This window comes from Muscardinus avellanarius (genome assembly GCF_963383645.1).
Source record: "Muscardinus avellanarius genome assembly, chromosome: 16".
In the NCBI taxonomy this organism is placed as follows: Eukaryota; Metazoa; Chordata; class Mammalia; order Rodentia; family Gliridae; genus Muscardinus; species Muscardinus avellanarius.
In genome coordinates, this window is record NC_137802.1 from 6,528,326 (window position 1) to 6,552,607 (window position 24,282).

Sequence of the window (24,282 nt, forward strand, 5' to 3'; positions counted from 1 at the left end):
CTCAACCCTGTTTCAAAATAAAGAATAACGCCGGGCATGGTGGCGCACACTTGTAATCCCCACGCTTGGGAGGCAGAGACAGGAGGATTGCGTAGGTTCGAAGCCAGGCTCCGCTGGCTTAAGAGATCCTGTTTCCAAATTTAAAAAATATAAAATAGGTCTTGGAGTGTAGCCCGGAGGTAGAAGGGTTTCCAGGAACCCCAGTACCTCAAAAAAAAAAAAAAAAAAAAAAAAGCCAGGCATGGTGGTGCACGCTTGTAATCCCAGCATTTGGGAGGCTGAGACCAGAGGATTGCAGTTCGCAGACAGCGTCAGCTACTTAGTGAGGCCCTTTGCAACTCAGTGAGACCCTGTTTCAAAATAAATAATAAAAAATAGGGCAGGGAGTATAGCTCGGAGGTCGAATGCCCCTGGGTCCCATACCCATACCCACAAAAATAATAAGAAAGAAAGAAGGAAAGAAAGTAGGAAAGAAACAGAGAAAGAAAGAAAAGCCAGCTGTGGTGGCACACACTTGTAATCCTAGGATTCAGGAGGCTGAGACTGCAGGATACAATTCGCGGCCAGCCTCAGCTACTTAGTGAGGCTCTCCACAACTCAGTGAGACCCTATTTCAAAATAAAGAATTTTTAAAAAATAGGGTAAGCCGGGCGTGGTGGCGCACGCTTGAAATCCCCACGCTTGGGAGGCTGAGACAGGAGGATCGTGCAGGTTCAAAGCCAGCCTCAGCTACTTAGTGAGGCTCTCAGCAACTTAGTGAGACCCTGTTTCCAAATAAAATATAAAAAAGGTCTGGGAGTATAGCCCAGAGGTAGAAAGCCTCTGGGTTCCACCCCCCAGTACCACCAAAAAAAAAATATAGGGTAGGGGGTGTAGCTTGGAGATCGAATGCCCCTGGGTTCCACCCCCAGTACCACCAAAAAAAAAAAAAAAAGAGAGAGAGAGAGAGAATAAAAATAGGGCTGGGAGTGTAGCTCAAAGGTTCAATCCCAAGAAAGAAGAAAGAAAGAAAAGAAAGGAAGGAAGGAAGGAAGAGAAAGAAAGAAAGAAAGAAAGAAAGAAAGAAAGAAAGAAAGAAAAGAAAAGAAAAAGATTTCCCCAGACTCCCCTGTTAGTTGATTAGGCCAATGGGGGCCATTGATGGGAGTTTAGAAAGAAAAGCCCATTTAATTATGGTCTCAGCCACAAGCCAGTAGCGCCCCCTAGCGGATGTTGCGCCTAGACCTGGCTCGGTGGCTTAGGAATCACGGTTGCTGGAAATAGTATTCTTTCTTGTCTCTCCAGAGTGAGGAAAACCTGCAGATAACTCGAGGTACTTGTTTCCAGGCACTAGTTTCTGGTGCTCTTACTGTTCTCCTGCTGCTTCTGTCCTTCCAACATTTCTGTACACAATACCCTGTATTAAATTCCCTCTGTTCAGAATACATAGGGTGAGCTGGGCAGGGTGGGCTGAGAGGAGAGGACCACAGGTTTGCAGTCAGACTCTGCTACTTAGTGAGGCCCTCTGCAACTTAGTAAGACACTGTTTCAAAATTAAAAAATAAGCTGGGTGGTGGCGCACGCTTGTCATCCCAGCATTCAGGAGGCTGTAGACCAGAGGATTGCAGTTCCCAGACAGCCTCAGCTACTTAGTGAGGCCCTCTGCAACATAGTAAGACCCTGTTTTATTATTTTTTTGTGAAGATTTAAAGAAGTTTATTAGAAAGATAGAAATACAGAATACAGAAATACAGGTCCATACCAGACTGGCATGGAGGGGTGACTCGAAATGAATACACCCATGAGACCCTGTTTTAAAATAAAGAAATAAAAAATAGGGCATGTGGTGTAGCTCGGAGGTCGAATCCCCCTGAGTTCCATCCCTAGACCCGCAATAAATAAATAAATTAATTAATATTAATAAAAAAGAATAAACGCCAGGTGTGGTGGCACACCCTTGTAATTCCTGCACTTGGGAGGCAGAGACAGGAGGACCATGCAGGTTCAAAGCTAGCCTCGCTGCCTTGAGAGACCCTGTTTCCAAATAAAAATATAAGAAATAGGTGTCTGGGAGTGTAGCCCGGAGGTAGAAGGGTTTCCAGGAACCCCAGTACCATCAAAAAAATAAAAAATAAAAATAATAAAGAATAAGCCAGACATGGTGGCGCACACTTGTAATCCTAGAATTTGGAAGGCTGAGACAGAAGGATTGTGGTTTGTGAACAGCCTCAGCTACTTAGTGAGGCTCTTTGCAACTCAGTGAGACCCTGTTTCAAAATAGATAATAAAAAATAGGGCTGGGGGTATAGTTCAGAAGTAGAATTCCCCTGGGTTCCATCCCCAGTACCACAAAAAATAAGTAAATAAATAAAAATTTTAAAAATAAAGAATAGCCGGGTGTGGTGGCGCATGCTTGTAACCCCCACGCTTGGGAGGCTGAGACAGGAGGATCGCATGGGTTCGAAGCCAGCCTCAGCTACTTAGTGAGGCTTTCGGCAATTTAGCAAGGCCCTGTTTCCAAATAAAATATTTAAAAAAAAAGAAAGATCTGGGAGTATAGCCCAGAGGTAGAAAGCCTCTGGGTTCCACCCCCAGTACCACCAAAAAAAAAAAAAAAAAGAATAACTGGATGTGGTGACACATGCTTATAATCCCAGCATTTGCGAGGCTGAGACAGAAGGATCACAGTTCGCCGGGCGTGGTGGCGCACGCTTGTAATCCCCACGCTCGGGAGGCAGAGACAGGAGGATTGCGCAGGTTTGTAGCCAGCCGTGCTGGTTTAAGAGACCCTGTTTCAAAAAATATAAAATAGGTCTGGGAGTGTGGCCCAGAGGTAGAAGGGCTTCCAGAAACCCCAGTACCACCAAAAAAAGAAAAAGAAATAAAAAAGAAGGATCGCAGTTCAAGGACAGCTCAGCTACTACTTAGTGAGGCCCTTTGCAACTCAGTGAGACCCTGTTTCAAAATAAAGAATAAAAAGCCAGGTGTGGTGGCACATGCTTGTAATCCCAGCGTTTGGGAGGCTGAGACAGGAGGATCCCAGTTTGTAGACAGCCTCATCTACTTAGTGAGGCTCTTTGCAACTCAGTGAGACCCTGTATCAAAAAAAAAAAAAAGAAAGAAAGAAAAGAAATAGGGCAGAATGTCCCTGGGTTCTATCCTCAGTACTGCAAAATAGAAAGAAAGATCAATTTTTGTTTCATCCTTTACAAATCATTTTCTCAAACCCTCTATGACTTGCTTAACTATCTTATTTTTGTTCTCATCTTTCTTTTTCTCTATGGGATATTCAGTCATGTAGAACAGAAGCTCCGTGGATATGTGGAATTAAAAGGCATATTTACAGTCAATGTAAATGTTAACTACTTAATTTGCTTCCCAACGCTAATGCTCAGGTGGGGGCAATTAACTCAGCCTTTGGGCAGACATATCATCCAGGAAGGGCTCTGCCACTAAGATTCTGTCGAAGATTACATCATCATTACCGGCTTTCTGTTTTGCCTGTTGAATTATGGAACTGATTCCATCCATGAACATTTTCATATCAGGGTCAGGAGAAAGGTGGTCACCAGTTGCCCTTTGAGTTGTTGTAAGGCCTGTTGTTCTTCTTCCCACACAAAGGATTCTTTATCTCCCCTCTTTTTGCCCTCGGTCTCTGCCCTTCTTTTTGGGGGGCACTTGCAGGAAACAAATAAGCTGAGGGGTTGGCACCGACAACTTCAGTTTACCTCATCTGGAAAGGTGACAGCGGCTCCGAGCAGTTCCCAACCCAGCAGTGGAGCTGCACAGTCTGGAATGTATAAGAATTGGCGCATAACTTCTCTTCCCCTTAGGTTGCCTTTGCAGAAGGGTGAAAAAGTCTGCCGGGAAGCTTCTCCTGTTGCTCCACTATGTCTGCATGTTGGTTATTGGGGGGGGGGGGTTATTGCACTGGTTACCACTCAGTGTTGTGCCCCGTGCCAACAAGAAACTAAAGGTCCCAGTGGGGCCTTCAGCGTAGTGGCAGCTGGGTTTTACCTGCGTGCCTCTTCAGATTTTCTGTCTGCCTATTAGCTCCCAGTCTCTTGGAAAGTAAGATCTGGAACACCAGACATTTTAACCATGGAGAGGGAGGCATTGGAACTAGTCGGGGTTTGAACTAGGGGCCAATGTAGGGAAATTGATCTGAACCTCCTGTACTGACTGTGACTCGACCTCTGTGTGACATCTGAATCTAATGAGACTCCCAATGGTCAGACTTCTCCAAGGGTCGCACAAAGTACACAACTATTCTGGAGTTAGCTTTTATCCGTAATCACCTGTATAAGCCCTTCTAAACTTCCTAATCCTGAGGCCTAAAACAGTGGGCTTACTCCGCTCCCCTCCCATTCCTGCCTAAAGAGCCCAGACTAAAGCCGGGCGTGGTGGCGCACGCTTGTAATCCCAGCATTTGGGAGGCTGAGACAAGAGGATCTGGGTTCAAGGACCACCTCAGCTACCTAGGCCCTTTGCAACTCAGTGAGACCCTGTTTCAAAATGAATAATAAAAAAGTTGGGCTGGGGGTATAGCTTGGAGGTAGAATGCCCCTGGGTTCCATCCCTAGTACCACAAAAAAAAAAAAAAGCCCAGACTAGTGCTGGGGCACCTAAAACACATATCAGACAGCCCTTGCTTCATTTATGCCCAACCATTCTCCTCACAAAGGTATTTCAGCCATCCCTTGGCAGTAGTCAGAGTGTATACACCCTCACTCTGGTCAGATCAAGGACCTTTTAGGGTCCTTGCTGTACCGCCACGTAGCCATTATGAGATGGCCTTGGATCCAGGCAGGGGACTCCACACTTGTTTCGGGCCTGTAGGGTGCAAACCAGAGTCTGACTCTGATGTTTGTCTCATTCAAACATTTGCACGCACCATTCACACACACCCAACCCAAACCCTGAAGTGAATTCCTGTTTTGTGTCCCTCCGGCCCTACTCCGGAAAATTCCTTAAAGGGAGTGATAAGACCCCTCTTCTGTTAAACCAATAGTGGGACCTGAATGACCCCTAGGACAGCCTACTGTGATTCAGATGTCAGCAGTGGATGGGTTATGTACTGCTAAGATCTCAGAGGCTGTTAACTCCAGAGTTGACCACCTCCAGGAGTGCCCCCACCACAGGGTGTCAAAGAGGCCTCCAGTATACTCAGTGAATCGATGTCTGAGCTGGAGAAGGATGACTCCCAAGACACAGATGGAAGGAGGTAAAATGCTCCTTCCAGTGGCTCCTGGCTGGCTCGCCAAAATGTTCCAAGAGAACTGGGACCCCTGGTCAGGTGGGACAGTAGGCAGTGGCCAGAGTGAAAGGCAGGTTTCATTATTCACTAGTGAATTCTAAGAAAGCAAAAGCTTCGGGTCTCGCCCCAGCACCAAAATTATAAGTTTTGTTACACATTTGGTCACATCATTTTGGAGTAGAGGAAGGGGTAAGCATGAGATTTATTACAAGCCAGGTGTTGTGGTCCACGCTTGTAATCCTAGCATTTGGGAGGCTGAGAGAGGATCGCGGTTCATGGACAGCCTCAGCTACTTAGTGAGGCCCTTTGCAACTCAGTGAGACCCTGTTTCAAAATAAAGAATAAAAAATAGGACTGGGGGGTGTAGCTCAAAAGTAGAACGCCCAGGGTTCCCCCTCCAGTACCGCAAAAATTTTTAAAAGAGATTACAACTAGTGTAAGCAAGATACAAAAAGCACAATAGCCCTTAAGCCATGTATTATCTCTCTACCATCTTGTGTCTTACCTCACAGATGACTTAGGGAGACACTCTCTACCTTGTTTATATGGGGGTGGGGGCTGGTACTGGTTTATACCTTGAGCAGTCCAGGGAGGCCCAGCCTGTTCTGTGTCTTACCTCTAGAGCCGTCTGCTTGTGACTATCTGAGAAGGGGTGGTGAAGAAGCCTTATTCCTTTAGTTTTTAAGCTTCTAGCCAAAAATAGCTCCAAAGATTCAGCCAGGCCCCTATCTCATACCCACTCCTAGTCTTCAGAAAGGTCACCTTTGTGTGTGGTACTGGGGTTTGAACCCAGGGGCATTCTTCCTCCAAGCTACACTCTCAGCCCTATTCTATTTTTATTATTTTATTTTATTTTTGCGGTACTGAAGATTGAACCCAGGAGCATATTACTTCTGAGCCACATCCCCAGCCCGATTTACTTATTTTGAAACAGGGTCTTACTAAGCTGCGGAAAGCCTAAGTAGCTGAGGATGGTCATAAACCGCGATCCTCCTGTCTTAGCCTCCCAAGTCCTGGAATTACAAGTGTGCACCACCACGCTCCGCTCTATATTTTGAAAAAGGGTCTCGGTAGACTGATGAGAGTCTCTCTACTTGCTGAGGCTGTCCTCCTGTCTCAGCCTCCCAAGTACTGGGACGACAGGAGTGCGCCATGAGACCTTCCTGCCGGGCGATGACGCACACCTGTCATCCCAGTATTTGGGAGGCTGAGATCAGAGGATCCCGGGTTCGAGGCCAGCCGAGGGCTATAGGTAGAATACTCCGGGGTTCCATCTCCAGTGCTGCCCACCCGCGCCCACGTGTGGGTGCGCAAAGCCCGGCGAATCCCGTGCAGGCTTTCCTGGGCGGCCGACCCCTCTCTCTCCCGGCTGGCCGCGGTCACGGGCCGTGGCGGGGTCGGCGCGGCACGCCGGGCCCCGGAGGCGCCGTCCCCCTCGCACTCGCCCGGCGCGCGCGGCCTTCGGGGGCCCAAGGACGTCCGCGAGCCTCGGACGGCCGCGGCGGCGGCGACTTCCGGCCGCGGCGACTTCCGGCCGCGGCGACTTCCGGAGCGCGCGCGGCATTGTGGGCGCTGTAGTCCCGCGCGCCGCGGCCCGCGCCGCCCCGCGTGCGGCCGGACTACATTTCCCCTCGGCCCGCCGCGGCCCCTCGGCGCCAGGCGCGGGCGCGAGCCGCGAGTCTCCAAGATGGCCGCTTGGGGAAGGAGGCGCCTGGGCCCGGGCGGCAGCGGCGGCGGCGGCTCCCGGGAGAGGTGAGGCCGGGCGCCGGGGCGGGGCGCTCGGGGCCGCGGGCCGGGCTCGCGCGCTGGGCTCGGGCGCGGGCGCCGCGCGGCGGGCAGCGGCGGGGCCGGGGTCGGCCGGCCCGGCGCGGGAGAGCGGCCGAGCCCAGCGCCCGGGCCTCCGCCGCCGCCCAGGCCCGCGGCCCCGAGCGCCCGCCCTGAGGCCGCGCACGTGGCGCCGGGGCCGCGGCCCGCACGGGCTCGCGGGGCGGGCGGAGGCCGCGGGGAGGGAGGGAGGGGCGGCGATCGCCGGGCCGGGCCGCCGCGCCTGCCTGCTCGCCCCGCGGGTGAGCCCGCGCCGGCCCCGGGCGCCCCGCGAGTCCTTTAGGGTGACCTTCCCCGATGAATGGTGCGTGGAGCGCGGTTCTGGGCGGAGGGTCCCGGGGCGGAGAGCCGAGCTCCAGCAGAGGAGCCTGCCGCGGTGTCCGCGTTTCGAGTTGCACGCGCCGGGCGTTTGCTTCGGGGAAGCGTGTGCAGCGAGGCCGAAGCTACCAGAAGCCGTCCAGCCTGTGGAAGTTGGGGTCTGGGTGATCCGAAAACTGCCCTCTCCGTTTTGCGGTGGCTTTGGTCGGTGGAGGAGGTCAGAAGAAAGGGAGGTTTTAGGTTTGGTCTCTTTGGGGGTTTGGGGGGAGGGCTGTCAAGTAGAAAAGTTGTGTCCGTGTTGTTCCTGTGAGTCCATTCCATGTTGATTGCTGTTGCCTACAGATGACATTCTCTGCCCACAGAGCTGTCTGGTAGTTGTGATGTCTTAACCGTTTTGATTTGGGAGAAGAGATACTCGGGATTGAACCCAAGAGCTGTTCTGCCTCAGAGTTACACCTTCAGCCCGTTTTTTAGTTTAGCCTCAAAGCCGCCATCCTCCTGTCTCAGCCTCTCAGGTACTAGGGTTATAGGCATGCACCAGCCTACCTGGCAGTTACTTACAATTTATTCTTTGAGCTCAAAGTTATCCAACATTGTGGCTTCTGGAGAAGTTGTGACAGTGAACTTGTTTTTTGTTTTTGTTTTTGTTTTTTCTAACTACCACGTGGCAGTTCTTAGGTTGGACCCTCAAAAGTTATTTCTCTGATTTCCAGATGCTCTTAAAAACTAGCCCTTTCAAGATTGTTAATGCAAACAATTCTTTAGTAACAGGACATAACATGCTTTAAAAACTCAGCATCAGAGATGTGTTCTTCCTCACTGAATAAAAACAAATGAAAGGGCTAAAAATGGATGCCCTTAAAAATGGTACAGGAGGCTTGTCAGCAAAGGTTAAGTCTGTATTGACCTAAGAAAAAACAGATTGAGATAAGTGGCAATTCAAAACAGAGTTGTCAACTAGCAACTCCATAAGCTGAATTCGATTTTTTTTTAATTGGTACTGAGGATAAGGGGCATTCTATCTCTGAGCTACACCCCCAGCCCTTTTTATTTTGAAACAAGGTTTCACTATATTGGAGGCTGGCCTCTAACTTGTGATGATCCTCCTGTCTCAGCCTCCCACATACTGGAATTACAGGTGTGCTTGCAACTCCGCGTGTGTGCGTGCAGTTCCACATGTGTGCGTCACCACACCCAGCTTAGTTGAATCCGATTCTTGATGGTTGAGCCTCAGCAGCTTTTATGAGAACTTAAATTAGCTGCCGGCAGATTTCACATGAAACTCCCTGCAAAGCTGGGTAGTAGCTGTCTTGGTCAGGGCGCCTGTTCTCTGGCTGTCATTCCTCAGCTGGCAGCTTGACTCATTGCAGTTACCTGTCTGTAGGTGTTCTGGCTGCGACCTTTGGCCAGGAACGGAAGGTGCTGCTCACAGATGCTCGTGTTGTACAGTTGTCAGGAATGGAACGTCTGGGTTTTTGGTTTGAGAGTTGCCAGCTGCCTTCCCAGGTAATGGGGCGTGCCTGGAGGCTCCCCTCTGTGCGGTAAGGTCCTAGCAGGTTCCCGCAGCCCCAAAGATCCTCCCACGCCCAGCAGGGCTTGGAAACATAACCTATCCAGGGCTAGTGCGCTGACTTCTGGGCACACCTCCATTCCTGCTCAGTTGGTGGCAAGACTCTGGTGGAGCCGGCCAGATGAGCTGCCCGGCACCGCCGAGCAGGGGTCCTGACTGCTACTTACTGACTCTCAGGACTTAGAGCGGGCAGTTTGGAACTAAGTGACTTTTTTCCATGTCACCTTCAGGCTTTCTTACATTTCAGAGCACTGTCTCCAAATCACTGCCTTCACTATTTGGCATCTGCTTTGTGCTGAAACAGAAGGAAACTTCTGGTTATTGGGCAGGGGCTGGGGCAGAACACCGCTTTGGACCAGCATGCCAGGCTGCCAGTGGCTTCGGACTCTGGAGGCTGCTCTGTGTTTAAAGGCCCTGCCTAAGCTGGGAGTGGTGGCGCACACTTGTCATCCCAGCATTCGGGAGGCTGAGACAGGAGGATCGCGGTTCACAGACAGTCTCGGCCACTTAGTGAGGCCCTCTGCAACTCAGTGAGACCCTGTTCAAAATAAAGAATAAAAAGTCAGGCAGGGGGTGTAGCTCAGAGGTCGAATGCCCTGGGTTCCATCCCCAGACCCGCAAAAAAAAAAAAAAAAAAAATTAAGAAGAAGAAGGAGGAGGAGGAGATAATAAAGGCCTTGCCCAAGCTGGGTGTGGTGGTGCACGTTTGTCATCCAGCTTTGGGAGGCTGAGATAAGGAGGATCGTGGTTCACGGACAGCCTCAGGCCACTTAGTGAGGCCCTCTGCAACTCAGTGAGACCCTGTTCCAAAATAAAGAATAAAAATATGGCCGGGGGTGTAGCTTAGAGGTAGAATGCCCTTGGGTTCCATCCCCAGGCCTGCAAAAAAAAAAGAAAGACCCTGCCTGGTGCCACGAAACCAGCATGGAGCTTGCCCTGTACGGGTTCTTGTTTTACCTGCCTCTTGTGTCTAAAAACCCAGTTTTGAATTAGAGCTGAATTACTGAACTGTCATAGCAATTCCATAGTCACTGGCCACATGTGATAATGCATTTAAATTAGTGAAAATCAAATGCAGTAAAAACTTGAGCCCCTCAGTGTCGCCAGCCCCTCGGGTCTCAGGAGCCACCTCTGGCCAGTGGTCGCCCTGTCGGGCAGCACAGAGCGAGCGAGCATTGCCATCGCTGCAGTCCTCCAGCTGTGGATGCCGCTGGTCTCGATTAAAATGGAAGGGCTGGAATAGCAAATGATAGCTGCCTGCATGTTGATTTTTCTCTCCATTCCATTAAATCTAGGGAATCAACAGTATTTGTACTGAAGAACATCAGGCTCTGAGCTGTAACCTGAATTCTTGTCCAAAATTCAGCATACTGGCAGCGAGCGGGTCAGATTGCCACTTGTCCTGCTGGCGTCTTTGAGGCCCTCTTGCCCACCTAGAAAAGCACAGAGCAGGCATCTGTGTGTTCTGCCACCTGTGTGCCCGCCTGGACCAGCTTGCAGACAGCCCGCCTGTCTCGCTCAGGCACCGGGTGCTGCCCTCCAGGGCCTGAGCATCCCTGAGTTCTCCGAGGTGGTTGGATGTGAGTATAGCCGTGCGCTCTGTGCTCCTGTTCTCATAACCACGTGAGGATGTGCTGGGTCTGCGTCCGATCACCACGCCTGGGCCGCTTTCAGAGTTTGGCGGTTTTCTGTAGGCTTCCCTGGCCTGGATGGAACCCAGGGACATTCTACCTCCAAGCTACACCCCCAGCTATTTTTATTTGGAAACAGGCTCTCATAAGCTGGGGACAGCCTTGCTAAGTTGCTGAGACTGGCTTTGAACCTGGGATCCTCCTATCTCAGCCTCCTAAGTATTGGGATGACAGGCAGGCACCACCTTGCCCAGCTCCACCCACCCCCTTTTTTTGCAGTACTGGGAATTGAACCCAGGGGCATTTTGCCTTTGAGCTACACCCCCATTCCTATTTTTTATTCTTTATTTTGAAACAGTCTTACTAAGTTGGGGAGAGCCTCACTAAGTAGCTGAGATCCGCTGTGTACTGGGATCACAGGCATGTGCCACCACGCCTGGCTTTATTTATTTTATTTTATTTTTCTGGTACTGGGGATGGAACCCAGGGGCATTCTACCTCGGAACTACACCCCCAGCCCTATTTTTTATTCTTTATTTTGAAAACAGGGTCTCAACTGAGTTGCAGATGGCCTCACTAAATAGTAGCTGAGGCTGTCCTCCAACCACAATCCTCCTGTCTCAGCCTCTCAAATGCTGGGATTACAGGCATGCACCACCACTCCTGGCTTCCTTTTTTATTTTGAAACAGGCTCCCACTAAGTTGCAGAGGGCCTCACTAAGTATGGCCATGAACCTGCGATCCTCCTGTCTCAGCTTCCCAAATACTGGGATTACAAGTGTGCACCACTACACCCAGCTCCTGACCTACCTTTTTTTTTTTTCTTTGTGGTAATAGGGGTTGAACCCAGGTGCTTTCTGCCTCCAGGCTCTATTCCCAGACCTATTTTATACTGTATTTGGAAACAGGGTCTCACTAAGTTGCTGAGAGCCTCACTCAGTAGCTGAGGCTGGCTTCAAATCTGTGTAATCCTGCTGTCTCAGCCTCCCCAGCGCAGGGATGACAAGCGTGCGCCGCCACGCCCAGCTCCCTGACCTTTCTCATGTGATCCTTCCATTTCATTGTGAGGGCTCTGTGGTTTGGGGATATTTCTCTTGAGTAAACTGGACATGTAGTGTACTCTTGTAATTCTGGTACTTGGGAGGCTGAGACAGGAGGATCATAGGTTTGAGGCCAGAGCACGATTATTTAGTGAGAACCTGTTTCTGAATAAAAAATGCAAAAGGGCTGGGGTGTATAGCTGAGTGGTAAAGCGCTCTTGGGCTTTGTTCCCAATACCAAAAATAATAACAACAATCTCTTGGATGCCCCCCAACCCCGGCTTTCTTGCCTGGTGAAGGTTTTCCGTTTTCCCGGGTCTGATGAGGTCAGCAGGCACAGGATCCACGCGCAGGTCTGTGGTTGCACAGCCGCCCTAGGCCGGCACACTGGACATCACCCCTTCCCTCCGTCCATCCAAGCACCTGTGCCTTGGGGGTTCAGGTCTTCAGGCCGCATTGCAGGGGAGACCAGACTTTACCGGAATTGGAGGGCTGATCCTGAGACGGGGGTAGGGGCGAGGTCCCCTTCTCCGGGGAGCAGCACACGGCGCAGGCGACCCCCGTCTCTGGTGCCTGCAGCAGTGTTGTGGGCACAGGTTCGAAGGGATCGCCTGTGACCTGCTGAGTGGGCCTAAGCTTTAGGTCAGGGCAGCTGGAGCCACATGAGGCTGTTGGCCGGGCAGCCTGTCTGAGGGGCAGAGGTTTTTTTTTTTTTTTTTTTTTTTTAATTGTAGTACTGGGGATGTAACCCAGGGGCATTGTACCTCCAGGCGACACCTCCAGCTCTATTTTATTTATTTATTTATTTATTTATTTATTTATTTATTGGTGGTACTGGGATGGAACCCAGGGGCTTTCTACCTCCGGGATACACGTCCAGACCTATTTTATATTTTATTTGGAAACAGGGTCTCACTAAGTTGCTGAGAGCTTAACTAAGTAGCTGAGGCTGGCTTCGAACCTGCGTGATCCTCCTGTCTCAGCCTCCCAAGTACTGGGATTACAAGTGTGGGCCACCATGCCTGGCTCCAGTCCTGTTTTTTCTTCCTTACTTGAAACAGTGTCTCTCTGGGTTGCACAGGGCCTCTCTAAGTAGCTGAGGCTGTCTGGGAACAGAACCACAGTCCTGTCTCAGCCTCCCTAATGCTGGGATTACAAGAGTGTACCACTATACCTGGCAGGGAGGAGTGTTTTGTTCATTTATTTATTGTGGTACTGGGGATTGAACCCAGGGGTGTTCTATCTCTGAGCTATACCCCCAGTCCTATTTTTATTTTTATTTTGAAACAGAGTCTCTAAGTTGATGAGAGCAAGTCTCTCACTGCTTCCTGAGGCTATCCTCAAACCTGAAATCCTCCTGTCTGGGCCTCCCAAGTACTATGTTTACAGGTATGCATCACCGTGCCTGGCTCATTTTTTTCTAGTATTTAATTGTGTGTGTTACTAGGGATTGAATCCAGAGCTACACCCCCAGCCCAATTTCATTTATTTATTTATTTATTTATTTTCTTTTGTTGTACTAGAGATTGAACCCAGGGACATTCTACCTCTGAGCTATATACCCCGCCCTATTTTTTATTCTTTATTTGGAAACAGGGTCTCACTCAGTTGTAGAGGGCCTTTACTAAGTAGCTGAGGCTGGCCTCAAACCTGCAATCCTGCCCGAATGGTGGCGCACACTTGTAATCCTTGCGCTTAATCCCTGGGTTTGGGAGGCGGAGACAGGAGGATCATGCAGGTTCAAGGCCAGCCTCACTGGCTTAAGAGACCCTGTTTCCAAATAAAAATATAAAAAATGGGTCTGGGAGTATAGCCCGGAGGTAGAAGGGTTTCCAGGAACCCCAGTACCACCAAAAATAAAAAAATACAAAAAATAAAAACCTGCAATCCTCTGGTCTCAGCTTCCTGAGTAATGGGATTACAAGTGTGAGCCTCCACACCCAGCTTCATTTCTTAATTGGAAACAAGGTCTCCCTAGGTTGCTTTGAGCCTCACTAAGTTGCCACGGCTGGCTTTGAACCCGCAATCCTCCTGTCTCCGTCTCCCAAATACTGGGATTACAGGTGTGTGCTACTGCACTTGGCTTTTTTTAAACAGGGTTTTGCTGGGCTGCCAAGGTTGTCTTTGAACCTGCAGTTGTCCTGTTTCAGACTCCTAGAGTACTGGGCTTACAGGTGTGTTTACATGTGAGCCCCCCCCCCCCCCAGTTAGAGATCCACGGAGGTCCGCAGAGCAGTTGGCCAATGAGGGCTTGAGTGAGCCAGGACCCCGAGGTCGTCCCCTTCTGGCAGCACGCCGCCAGCCAGCCCCGGCAGCCCCTGCTCCACACGGCCATGCCAGCGCTCCCGTGGCTTCCCCACGGGCCTGTCTCCTGCCTCTTCACCCTGACGGCACGGGCCGGCCAGGGAGGCTGCCGGGCTGACTCTCCTCCCTCCTCTCTCTCTTGTGGCAACAGCAACAGGAATTGAACCCAGGGGTGTTCTACGCATGAGCTACACTCCCAGCCCATTTTATTTCTTACTTTGAAATAAGTTTTCGCTGAGTTGCTGCTCACTGTCTTCAGACTTGCAATCTTCCTGTCTAAAGCCTTCTGGGTACTGGGATTACAGGTGTGCACCACTTCACCTGGCTGAGATTTTTCTTTTTTTTTTTCTTTAATGGTACTGGGGATTGAACCCAGGGACATTCTTTCTCTGAGCTAAACCTCCAGATCCCCCCACCCTTTTGTAGTCCTGGGGACGGAACCCAGGGGCATTGTACCTCCAACCAGCACCCCCAGCCCTATTATTTTTTTTTTTTTTTTTTGGTATTGGGGGTAGAACCCAGGGGTGTGGGGGTAGAACCCAGGGGTGTTCTACCTCTGAGCTACATCCCCAGCCCTATTTTTTATTCTTTATTTTGAAACAGGGTCTTGCTGAGTTGCAGAGGGCCTGTGTAGCTGAAGCTGCCTGCAACCATGTTCCTACCTCAGCCTCACAAATGCTCGGATTGTGCATCACCACACCCGGGTAATTCTTTAGTTTGTTTGTTTTTTTTGGTGGTACTGGGGGTGGAACCCTGAGGCTTTCTACCTCCGGGCTATACTCCCAGACCCATTTTATATTTTATTTGGAAACAGGGTCTCACTAAGTTGCTGAGAGCCTCACTAAGTAGCTGAGGCTGGCTTCGAACTTGTGCGATCCTCCTGATTCAGCCTCCCAAGCACAGGGATTACAAGCATGCGCCACCACGCCCGGCCTAATTCTTTATTTTGAAACAGGGTCTCACTGAGTTGCACAGGGCCTCATTAAGTAGCTGAGGCTGTCCCTGAACTTGCTAGTTGAGATTGCAGGCATCCCTATTTTATTTTTACTTAGAAACAAGGTCTCACTAGGTCAATGAGTCTCACTAATTGCTGAGGTTGTCCTCTAATTTATAATCCTCCTGTCTCAGCCTCCCAAGTACTGGGATTATAAGTGTGAGCCACCATATCTAGCTGGTTGAGACTTTTAAAAAAATGTATATAATTGTTTTTGCCAGTATAAAAGCAGTGTGGAAAGCCAGGTGTAGTGGTGCACAGCATGCGGGAGGCTGAGGAAGGAGGCTGGTTCGCGGCCAGCCTCGGCTGCTTAGTGAGGCTCTCTGCGACTCAGTGAGACCCTGTTTAAAATAAAGAATCAAAAATAGGGCTGGGGGTGTGGATCGGAGGTAGAATGTCCCTGGGTTCCATCCCCAGGACCACAAAAAAAAGTAGCATGTATTTATTTACTTATTTATTGTATAAAAACAAGCTGAGTGTGATGGCACGTGTTTGTAATCGCAGCACTTGGGAGGCTGAGATGGGAGGATCGCAGGTTCGTGGCCAGCTTCAGCAACTTGGGAGGCCCTCCACAATTTAGTGAAACCTGCTTCAGAATAAAGAATAAAATAGGATTGTGGGTGTAGCTTGGAGGTAGAGTGCCCTGAGTTCAATCCCCAGGACAACACAAAAAAGAAGCAAAAAAGCATGAAAAAAATAAAATTTAAAGGTTGCCTCTTAGGCCACTACCAGAAGAAAACGACTATTGGTCCGTTTTTGTGTATAGAAGCACCTTTTATACTTCTACTGTGTATCTTATCTTGCATTTAAAAAAATCATGTTAAATATGTCAGGATATGTTTGTAACATGTGAAACATAGTAAACGTTCTATAGCATGATGCCCTTTAAAACCGTGCTAGCGGGGCGTGGTGGCGCACACTTGTAATCCCAGCATTCCAGAGCTGAGACCTGAGGATCGCAGTTCATGACAGCCTCGGCTACTTAGTGAGGCCCTCCGCAACTCAGTGAGACCCAGTTTCAAAAAATAAATAAGCTGCACGTGGTAGCGCACACCTGTAATTTCAGTATTTGGGAGGCTGAGACCGGAGGATCACGGTTTGCAGACAGCCTCAGCTACTTAGACCCTCAGCAACTTAGCGAGACCCTGTTTCAAAATAAAATAAAGAAAGCCAGGCGTGGTGGCACACGCTTGTAATCCCAGTGTTCGGGAGGCTGAGACCGGAGGATCGCGGTTCACAGACAGCCTCAGCTACTTAGTGAGGCCCTCTGCGACTCAGTGAGACCCGGTTTCAAAATAAAGAATAAAAAATAGGGCAGGGGGTGTAGCTCGTAGGTCGAATGTCCCTGGGTTTCATCCCCAGACCCACAAAAAAAAAATATTGGGCTTGGGTGTGTGGCTCATAGGTACAATGCCTCTGGGTTTCATCCCCACAAAAAAAATAAAATAAAACGTGCTAAATGAGAGAAGCAGAATTCATTTATTTATTTTGCTTTTTTGTGTGTGTGGTACTAGGAGTTGAACCCAGAGGCATTCTACCTTCGAGCTACACCCCTAGCTCTATTTTTTATTCTTTATTTTTGAAACAAGGTCTCACTAAGTTGCAGCGCGCCTCACTAAGTAGCTGAGCCTGCCCATGAGCTCTCAGTCCTCCTATTTCGCCTCCCAAGCACTGGGGTTTCAAGGGTGCGCCACCACTTGGCTCGATCCATCTGTCGTCTGTTTATTGTGGTGCTGGGTATTGCACTCAGGGGCCTTACACTCCCAACTACACCCCCAGCCCTCTTTTATTCTTATTTGGAAACAGTCTCACTAGGTTGATCAGAGTCTCACTACTTGCTGAGCTCTCCTTGAACCTTGGCCCTCCTTTCTCAGACTCGCAGGTACTGGAATTACAGATGTGCACCACCGCGTGGGCTTTGTACAGTTCCATTTCTACGGAATGCCCAGATTGCCAATCCAGAGAGTCAGGAAGCAGATGCTGATGGCATAGGGCTGAGGTCGTGCCCCAAATGGGTACAGGCTTTCTTTCTTTCTTTCTTTCTTTCTTTATTTATTTATTTATTTTGCAGTACTGGGGATGGAATCCAGGAGATTCTATCTCCGAGCTACACCCCAGCCCTATTTTTCATTCTTTATTTTCCTTCTAACAGGAAAGAACAGTAAAGGCTTTGAGAGGAAAGGCAGTGGGTGTTGTGTTGGTGAGGAGGACTGTGCCACCACACCCCCAGCAGGTTTCTCTTTAGTGATGAAAACTTCTAAAGTTGTGATAAGCCGGGTGTGGTGGCTCACGCCTATAATCCCAGTACGTGGGAGGCTGAGACAGGAGGATCAGAAGCTTGAGGCCAGCCTTGGCAATTTAGCAAAACCCAAAATAAAAAGAACTAGGGTGTAACTTGGAGGTAGAATGCCCTGGGCTCACTCCCCAGAATCCCTCCCCCAAAGAAAGGGAGGGGGTAAAGCAACCAGGACACAGCAAATGTCGGCCAGGGCACGAGGGGCCCAAGCCTGCAGGCCTGGTAGAAGCAAGGCAGGGCGCCCTGGGAGCAGCACGGCGGACCCTCAGAAGAACTGGATGGTTACCGTGCGCTGTAATTGTATAAGCATGGCGTACAGACAAAGCACTGAAGCCGACTTGAACAGGCGCTTGTACACCTGTGTCCGTCATAGCACGGTCCACAGCAGTCAGAGGGAAGCGACCCAGTTGCCCCTTGTGGTTAAACACAGTGCGGTGTAGCTGGACAATGGAACCTTAGTCGGCCCTGAGGAGGAAGAAGAGGCAGCAGACGGGCCAGTGCGGCCGAGTCCTGAGGGCGCTGTGCTGGGTAAATAGCCAGGGACAGACAGAAGCCGTTGATTCCACCATATGAGGTCTCCTGAGGAGTCTGATTTATTTATTTATTTGTTTGTTTGTTTGTTTATTTATTTATTTATTGTGGTACTGGGGATTGAATTTGGGCATTCTACCTCTGAGTTACACCCCCCAACCCCAGCCTGATTTTTTTTTTTTTATGTGTGTGGTACTGGGGATGGAACCCAGGGGCATTGTACCTCTGAGCTGCACCCCAGCCCTATTCTATTTTTTTTTTTAAGTCTTTTTATTTTTGAAACAGGATCTCACTGAGTTGTGAAGGGCCTTGCTAAGTAGCTGAGGCTGTCTGCGAACTGTGATCCTCAGGTCTCAGCCCCCTACATGCTGGGATTACAAGCTTGCGCCACCACGCCTGACCTTTTTTTTGTTGTTGTTTTTGTGGGTCTGGGGATGGAACTCAGGGGCATTCGACCTCTGAACTACAACCCCTACCCTAGTTTTTATTTTATTTTTATTTTTTTGGTGGTACTGGGTACTGGGGCTTTTCCTGGAAGCCCTCTGGGCTACACTCCCAGACCTATTTTATACTTTTTATTTGGAAACAGGGCCTCTTAAGCCAGCGAGTCTGGCTTCGAACCTGCGCGATCCTCTTGTCTCCGCCTCCCAAGTGCAGGGATTACAAGCGTGCGCCACCACGCCCGACTTTTATTCTTTATTTTGAAACCGGGTCTCACTGAGTTGCAGAGTACCTCACTAAGTAGCTGAGGCTGTCGGCGAACCCAGATCCTCAGGTCTCAGCCTCCCGAATGCTGGGATTACAGGGTGCGCCACCACGCCCGGCCTGAGGAGTACAGAAAGGAGAGGTGGTCAGCGGGGGCGGTAGTGGGCTGGTTTTGTGCGGAGACAGTTCTGGAGGTGGGCTGTCTAGTGGTGAATGTCTCTGACACTACTGAACTCTACCTCAGGTGACTAAAGTGGTCAGCTTCATGACGTGCACTTAGCACAGTGACAGGGTGGGGAACAACCTTGTGCTTGTCCCTTGGCCCAGCAAGTGGAGACTAGCCTGGCCCAGGCCGGCAGAGGCCGCCTGGCTCTGGGGCCCCTTCCTGGCGCTCCTGCCCGCTGAACACAGTCCTGCCGGCGCCCAGCCTCGCCCGCGGCCCCCCGCGGCTGGCGCCAAGCAGTGCCACAGACTTAGCGGCGGGCATTGTGTATGTGCAAGGAAAAGCAAAGGAACGGTGTTTTAGGAAGTCCTGAGCTCAAAAGGTGCCAGCTACCCACAGGCGGAGATTACCTAGTTTGAAATGCTCCAAAACCCAAAACATGGCCCATGCCAACCTGACGCGCAAGTGGAAGATTCCACACCAGACTCTGTGTGATGTGGCATTGCCAGGACAGGCGTACCCAAAACCCTGCCTGAGGAGGCTGCCTCAGGCTGATGTATAGTGGGGTGAAGCCGGGCCCGTGCTGTGCCGCCGCCCCCACTCATTGTGCGCGCGAACGTCCCCACGCTGGAGCTCTGTCGTCAAGTGCTTTGGGTAAGGGACACTCAAACCTCTTGTTTCTTTTTGTGTGTGGTGGTACTAGGGGTTGAACTCGGGGTACTTACCTCCGAGCTGCACTAGCCCTATCTTATTTATTTATTTATTTGGTGGTACTGGGAGTGGAACCCAGAGGCTTTCCATCTCCGGGCTATACTCCCAGACCTTTTTTCTATTTTATTTGGAAACAGGGTCTCACTAAGTTGCTGAGAGCCTCACTAAGTACCTGAGGCTGGCTTCGAACCCGTGCGATCCTCCTGTCTCAGCCTCCCAAGCGCGGGGATTATAAGCGTGTGCCACCACGCCCGGCTATTTATTTATTTTTTGCGGGTCTGAGGATGGAACCCAGGGGCATTCGACCTCTGAGCTACACCCCCTGCCCTATTTTCTATTCTTTATTTTGAAACCGGGTCTCACTGAGTTGCAGAGGGCCTCACTAAGTAGCTGAGGCTGTCCGCGAACCGGGATCCTCCGGTCTTAGCCTCCCGATGCTGGGATGACAAGGGAGTGCCACCACGCCCGGCTCCTTATTTTTTATTTTGAAGCATGATCTTGCTAAATTGCGGAGGCCCTTGCTTAGCGCTGAGCTGGCCTTGAGCTTGGATCCTCCTGTCTTGGTCTCCCAAGTCCTGGAGTTACAGCCAGTGCCACTGTGCCTGGGTCCTGTTCCTCTGTTTTTTAACTAGGGATTGAATCCAGGGCATTACACCTTGTAGCTATACCCCTAGTCCTATTTTATTTTGTTTGTTTTTTGTTTTGTTTTGTTGTTTTGCCCTACTGGGGATGGAACCCAGGGGCTTTCTACTTCTGAGTGATACTCCCAGACCTATTTTATATTTTATTTGGAAACAAGGTCTCACTAATTTGCTGAGAGCCTCACTCAGTAGCTAAGGCTGGCTTCGAACCTGTGTGATCCTCCTGCCTCAGCCTCCCCAGCGCTGGGATTACAAGCGTGCGCCACCACGCCCGGCTATTCTTTATTTTGAAATAGGGTCTCACTGAGTTGCAGAGGGTCTGGCTTCTTTTCTGTTGCTTTTTAAAGGTCAGGCCACTCGGGTCCTGTGGTTTACAAGTTGGGGTTGGTCCTGGTGCTGTGGGTAGCGCATGGCAACTTTTCTTCCAGCTGGGTTCTTGGCCATCTCGCCTGACCCAGAGGCAGCAGCAAGGGTCCCAGGCGGGGCGGGCACTGGGAGGCTGGGCCGTGGCTGGGCATGGCGCACCTGCAGAGCTCAGCCACTGGTTCCTGAAGGAGAGGGTCCAGGGTCTGGATCTGCTGTGGACCTGAGCCCTGCACTCTGTGTGTGCGGCAGGAGACCTGGGGAGGTGGGGTGCTTGGTCACTTGGGTGGACTTCGGGGTGGTGTGCCCCGCGGGCTCTCTGCAGAGGGCAGCGGGCACTCCTGAGCTCACCCTGAGGATCGGCCTTCCTGGGTGGGTGCTGAGCCACTCACAGGTGACACTGGTGCTTGGTGGGGTGGGGCCCACCTGAGGAACCGTATCTTGGGGACTGAGCATCAGAGGCCACCTTTGTGGACACACGCTAGCTGCAAACTGTGGGTACACAAGACTGCCTGCAGCGGGGTGGGGTCCACTGATGGCCCCACCCTGTGGGGGCTTGGGCATTGCTGGCCTCACTCTCGGGCATGTTGGGGCTTGTGGACGTGCCCACAAATGTGTCTTGACAAATGGCAGGAGGTGGCTTGGCCACCATGCCTGCCTGAGGGCAAGTGGGTGCCGGCTGGGTCGCAGCAGCAGCTGGGGACTTGTGGGTCGGGGCGGTGGCATCTGCCTACTGGTGTTTTGGAGGTGGGGCAGTCCGCGCTGCCCTGGGAGGCTGGGGGTGGAGAGGGCACGCCTCACGGAGGGTTGGGGTTCGGAGAGAACACTGTGACCCCAACTGTCCAGAAGGTCGGCCCTTCCTCTGCTGCCCGCAGGGAGGTGTCCTGGGCTGCCGGCTAGAAAGTGGCAGTTACGGGGTCCCTCGTTCTGTCTGTCTGGGCCCTGCAGCCCCTGGCTGATGGATGCTCTGGGCTGGGCGGCTCCCCCTGGGTGGAACCCCCCTCCCACCCCGTGCAGGGCCACAGTCACTCACCTTAGCAGGGACTCATTTCCTGGGGCCCCGGGCCGCTAGGCCAGCTGCCCGCTTGCTGGTGCCGACTCCTGCCTGGGAGAAGCAGCTGTGGGGCCACCTCTCCCTCTCCTGGATTCTGCAGATTTTCTCCAAAGGGTGAAATTTCACAAAGGCCTCCCCAGCCTTTCCATCAGCTCCCCAGGTCACGGCTCCTTATTTGGCCCCAGGGAATCGGTTTCCCCTGTGCACAGGGCCTAATCAGGCCCGTGATTTAATTAGGTGGCATTGCCTCTGCCCTGCTTAATTAGTTACTTTTTCAGGATAGAGTGCCCCTTGTCTGAATCCAAGCAGACAAAGGGGTCCCTCCCTCAGCACTGGGAGCATAGCCCATTACTTACAGCGCCCGCTCTCTGTACTGGGGATTAAATGAACCCTGGGCATTTTACCTCAGAACTACACCTCCCGCCCTTTTACTTTTTATTTTGAAACAGGGTCTCGTGAAGTTGGTGAGGGTTGTTATACTAAATTGTTGAGGCTAGCCTTGAACCTGCAGTCCTGTCTCAGGCTCCCAAATGTGGGGTTACAGGCAGGTGCTACCACGCCCAGGTTAGACTTGGGTTTTAAGTGCCAGCTCTTGGCTGGGGTGTGGTTCCGTGGGAGAGACATGCTGAGCATGTGTGAGGCCTGGGTTCCGTTGCCGGTCTCCAAAAGAAGTAAAGTAGTGGAGTGCTGGGTGTTTCCGAGGTGTGACAGCTAGGCACCTGGGGTCTCTCGGGGCCTGGGTGGCCATGGGGTTTTGGTGTTTGCCCCGAGCCCTCCGGTTCCGCTTCCGGGGGGGGGGGGGGCATGTGCTGCAGAACTGGCCTTGCCCGTGTTCACTAGTCACTGCCGTGTCCCGCCCAGCAGGTAGCTCTGAGCACAGGGTCCTACTTCTGTGAGGGACAGTCAGATGGCCATGGTGGCCCGACCCCCACGTGCAGAGGCGTGGACTTGGGCAGGGGCAGTGTCCAGCAGGCCCCGGGCCGCGCCTCCCTAGCGGTTGTCTGTTTTGGGGACCAATATCACAACTGGGTGGTAACATCCATGGTCTACAAAGCTCTGTGCACCTTCAAGAGCTAGTCCAATATTGCCGCCGAGTCGCCGGGACACCCAGGGCATCTTCCTTGTCAGAGCAGAGCACAGGACTAGGCGAGGGGCCTGTGCTGGCGGCCGCCGTGGGTTCAGCTGAGGGGCGGTCTGCAGCCAGCGGCCCTGGCGCTCCTGTCCCGGGGTGGGGAGTGCGGTTCAGGGCACCCAAGGTGAAGTGTTCCTTTTTACCTTTCATCTCTTGGGCCCGGGATGCTGGCTTCTCAGCCAAGCACAGGGCAGGGCGTGGAACGCCTTCATCCTGCAGTTGCCCGGGCTGTGTGGCGTGCGTCGGCCTGTCACGGTGGCCTGCGCTGCTCCTCCTCTCCTGCTGGGCTCTGCACTGACTAGCAGGCCTGCTGGCGCCCTGGGCCGCCCAGCGGGCCTCATACCAGGTGGCACCTTGGCACCCACGCTGGGGCACACCGTTCCTTTGACTTGCATTCTTTCAGGCAAGCAGAGCAGATCTTTACCACTGCTCTTGGGTGTTGGGTTGTAAAGCAGACACCCATCCACATGCTGCGGCCGCCCCCAGCCTAACCGCCTGTCTCTCTCCACCAAGGGTGAGCCTGTCGGCCACGGACTGCTACATCGTGCACGAGATCTACAATGGGGAGAATGCCCAGGACCAGTTCGAGTACGAGCTGGAGCAGGCCCTGGAGGCGCAGTACAAGTACATCGTGATCGAGCCCACCCGCATCGGCGACGAGACGGCGCGCTGGATCACCGTGGGCAACTGCCTGCACAAGACGGCCGTGCTGGCGGGCACCGCCTGCCTCTTCACCCCGCTGGCGCTGCCCCTGGATTACTCCCACTACATCTCCCTGCCCGCCGGCGTGCTGAGCCTGGCCTGCTGCACCCTGTACGGCATCTCCTGGCAGTTTGACCCCTGCTGCAAGTACCAGGTGGAGTACGACGCCTACAAACTGTCGCGCCTGCCCCTGCACACACTCACCTCCTCCACCCCGGTGGTGCTGGTCCGCAAGGACGACCTGCACAGAAAGAGACTGCACAACACGATAGCCCTGGCCGCCCTGGTGTACTGTGTAAAGAAGGTTTACGAGCTCTACGCCGTATGACTTCGGAGGAGCAGGAGGAGCTGAGCCACACAGCCGAGCGGGGTCGGGTTGCCGCGGCCAGGTGCCCCGAGAGGCGGGTGGCTGCGGGGGCGTTCGCTTTAATACTTATTTTTAAAAAAGAACACAGATCATGGGTGTACCGAGGGGTTTTTCAGCTCATCACACTAAGGTGTGGACTTCCGGGCCCCAGGGGGGGTCCGAGGCCACTGCAGTCTGGTGGGGCGGGGGAGTGCGCTTGGAGCCGAGGCCGCGAGGGCGTGCGGGCGCCTGGGGGTCTCTACGTATATTGTTCAGCTGTACCATTCAGAGCCGAGCAGAAGCTACTGACCATTAAAATTATGACAATTTCAACTCCTGCTGTTCTTTCTGTCTGCCACGGTGCCCAGGGGTGCTGCTGCACAGGAGACGCAGGGTGCCGCCCTCCTGTGGCCGGCACCGCTCAGCCGGGGCCGCGCTGCTGACAGGCTGCTCGGGGGCAGGCTGGGGTGCCGGACCGGCCTCGAGGTCACAGGCTTCCCTCTGAACTTCTGGGGAAGTGTGGGGCCCAGGAATCTTCCAGAGACTTAAGACAGAAATGTGAACATCTATGAGTTTGTTTTTCTTTAATTTGCTGTGGCGCTGGGGTTAAACTCAGGGGCGTTCTTCCTTTGAGCTACACCTTCAGCCCTTTTTATGTTGAAACGGTCCCACTAAGCACGCACTGCTCTCAAACTTGTGATCCTCCTGCTTCAGGTATGCA

At 52.0% G+C, this 24,282-nt stretch overlaps 1 protein-coding gene across 1 annotated transcript; it reads left to right on the forward strand.

Annotated features, from left to right (window-relative positions):
* Positions 1-6,923: 6,923 nt before the first annotated feature.
* Positions 6,924-23,543, forward strand: TMEM11 (transmembrane protein 11; the record flags this gene model as incomplete). The annotated part of the gene is made up of 2 exons (XM_080713583.1): positions 6,924-6,988; positions 23,027-23,543. The coding sequence occupies 2 exons, from the start codon at positions 6,924-6,926 to the stop codon at positions 23,541-23,543; spliced, it is 582 nt and encodes a 193-aa protein (XP_080569709.1).
* Between the last annotated feature and the right edge of the window lie 739 nt (positions 23,544-24,282).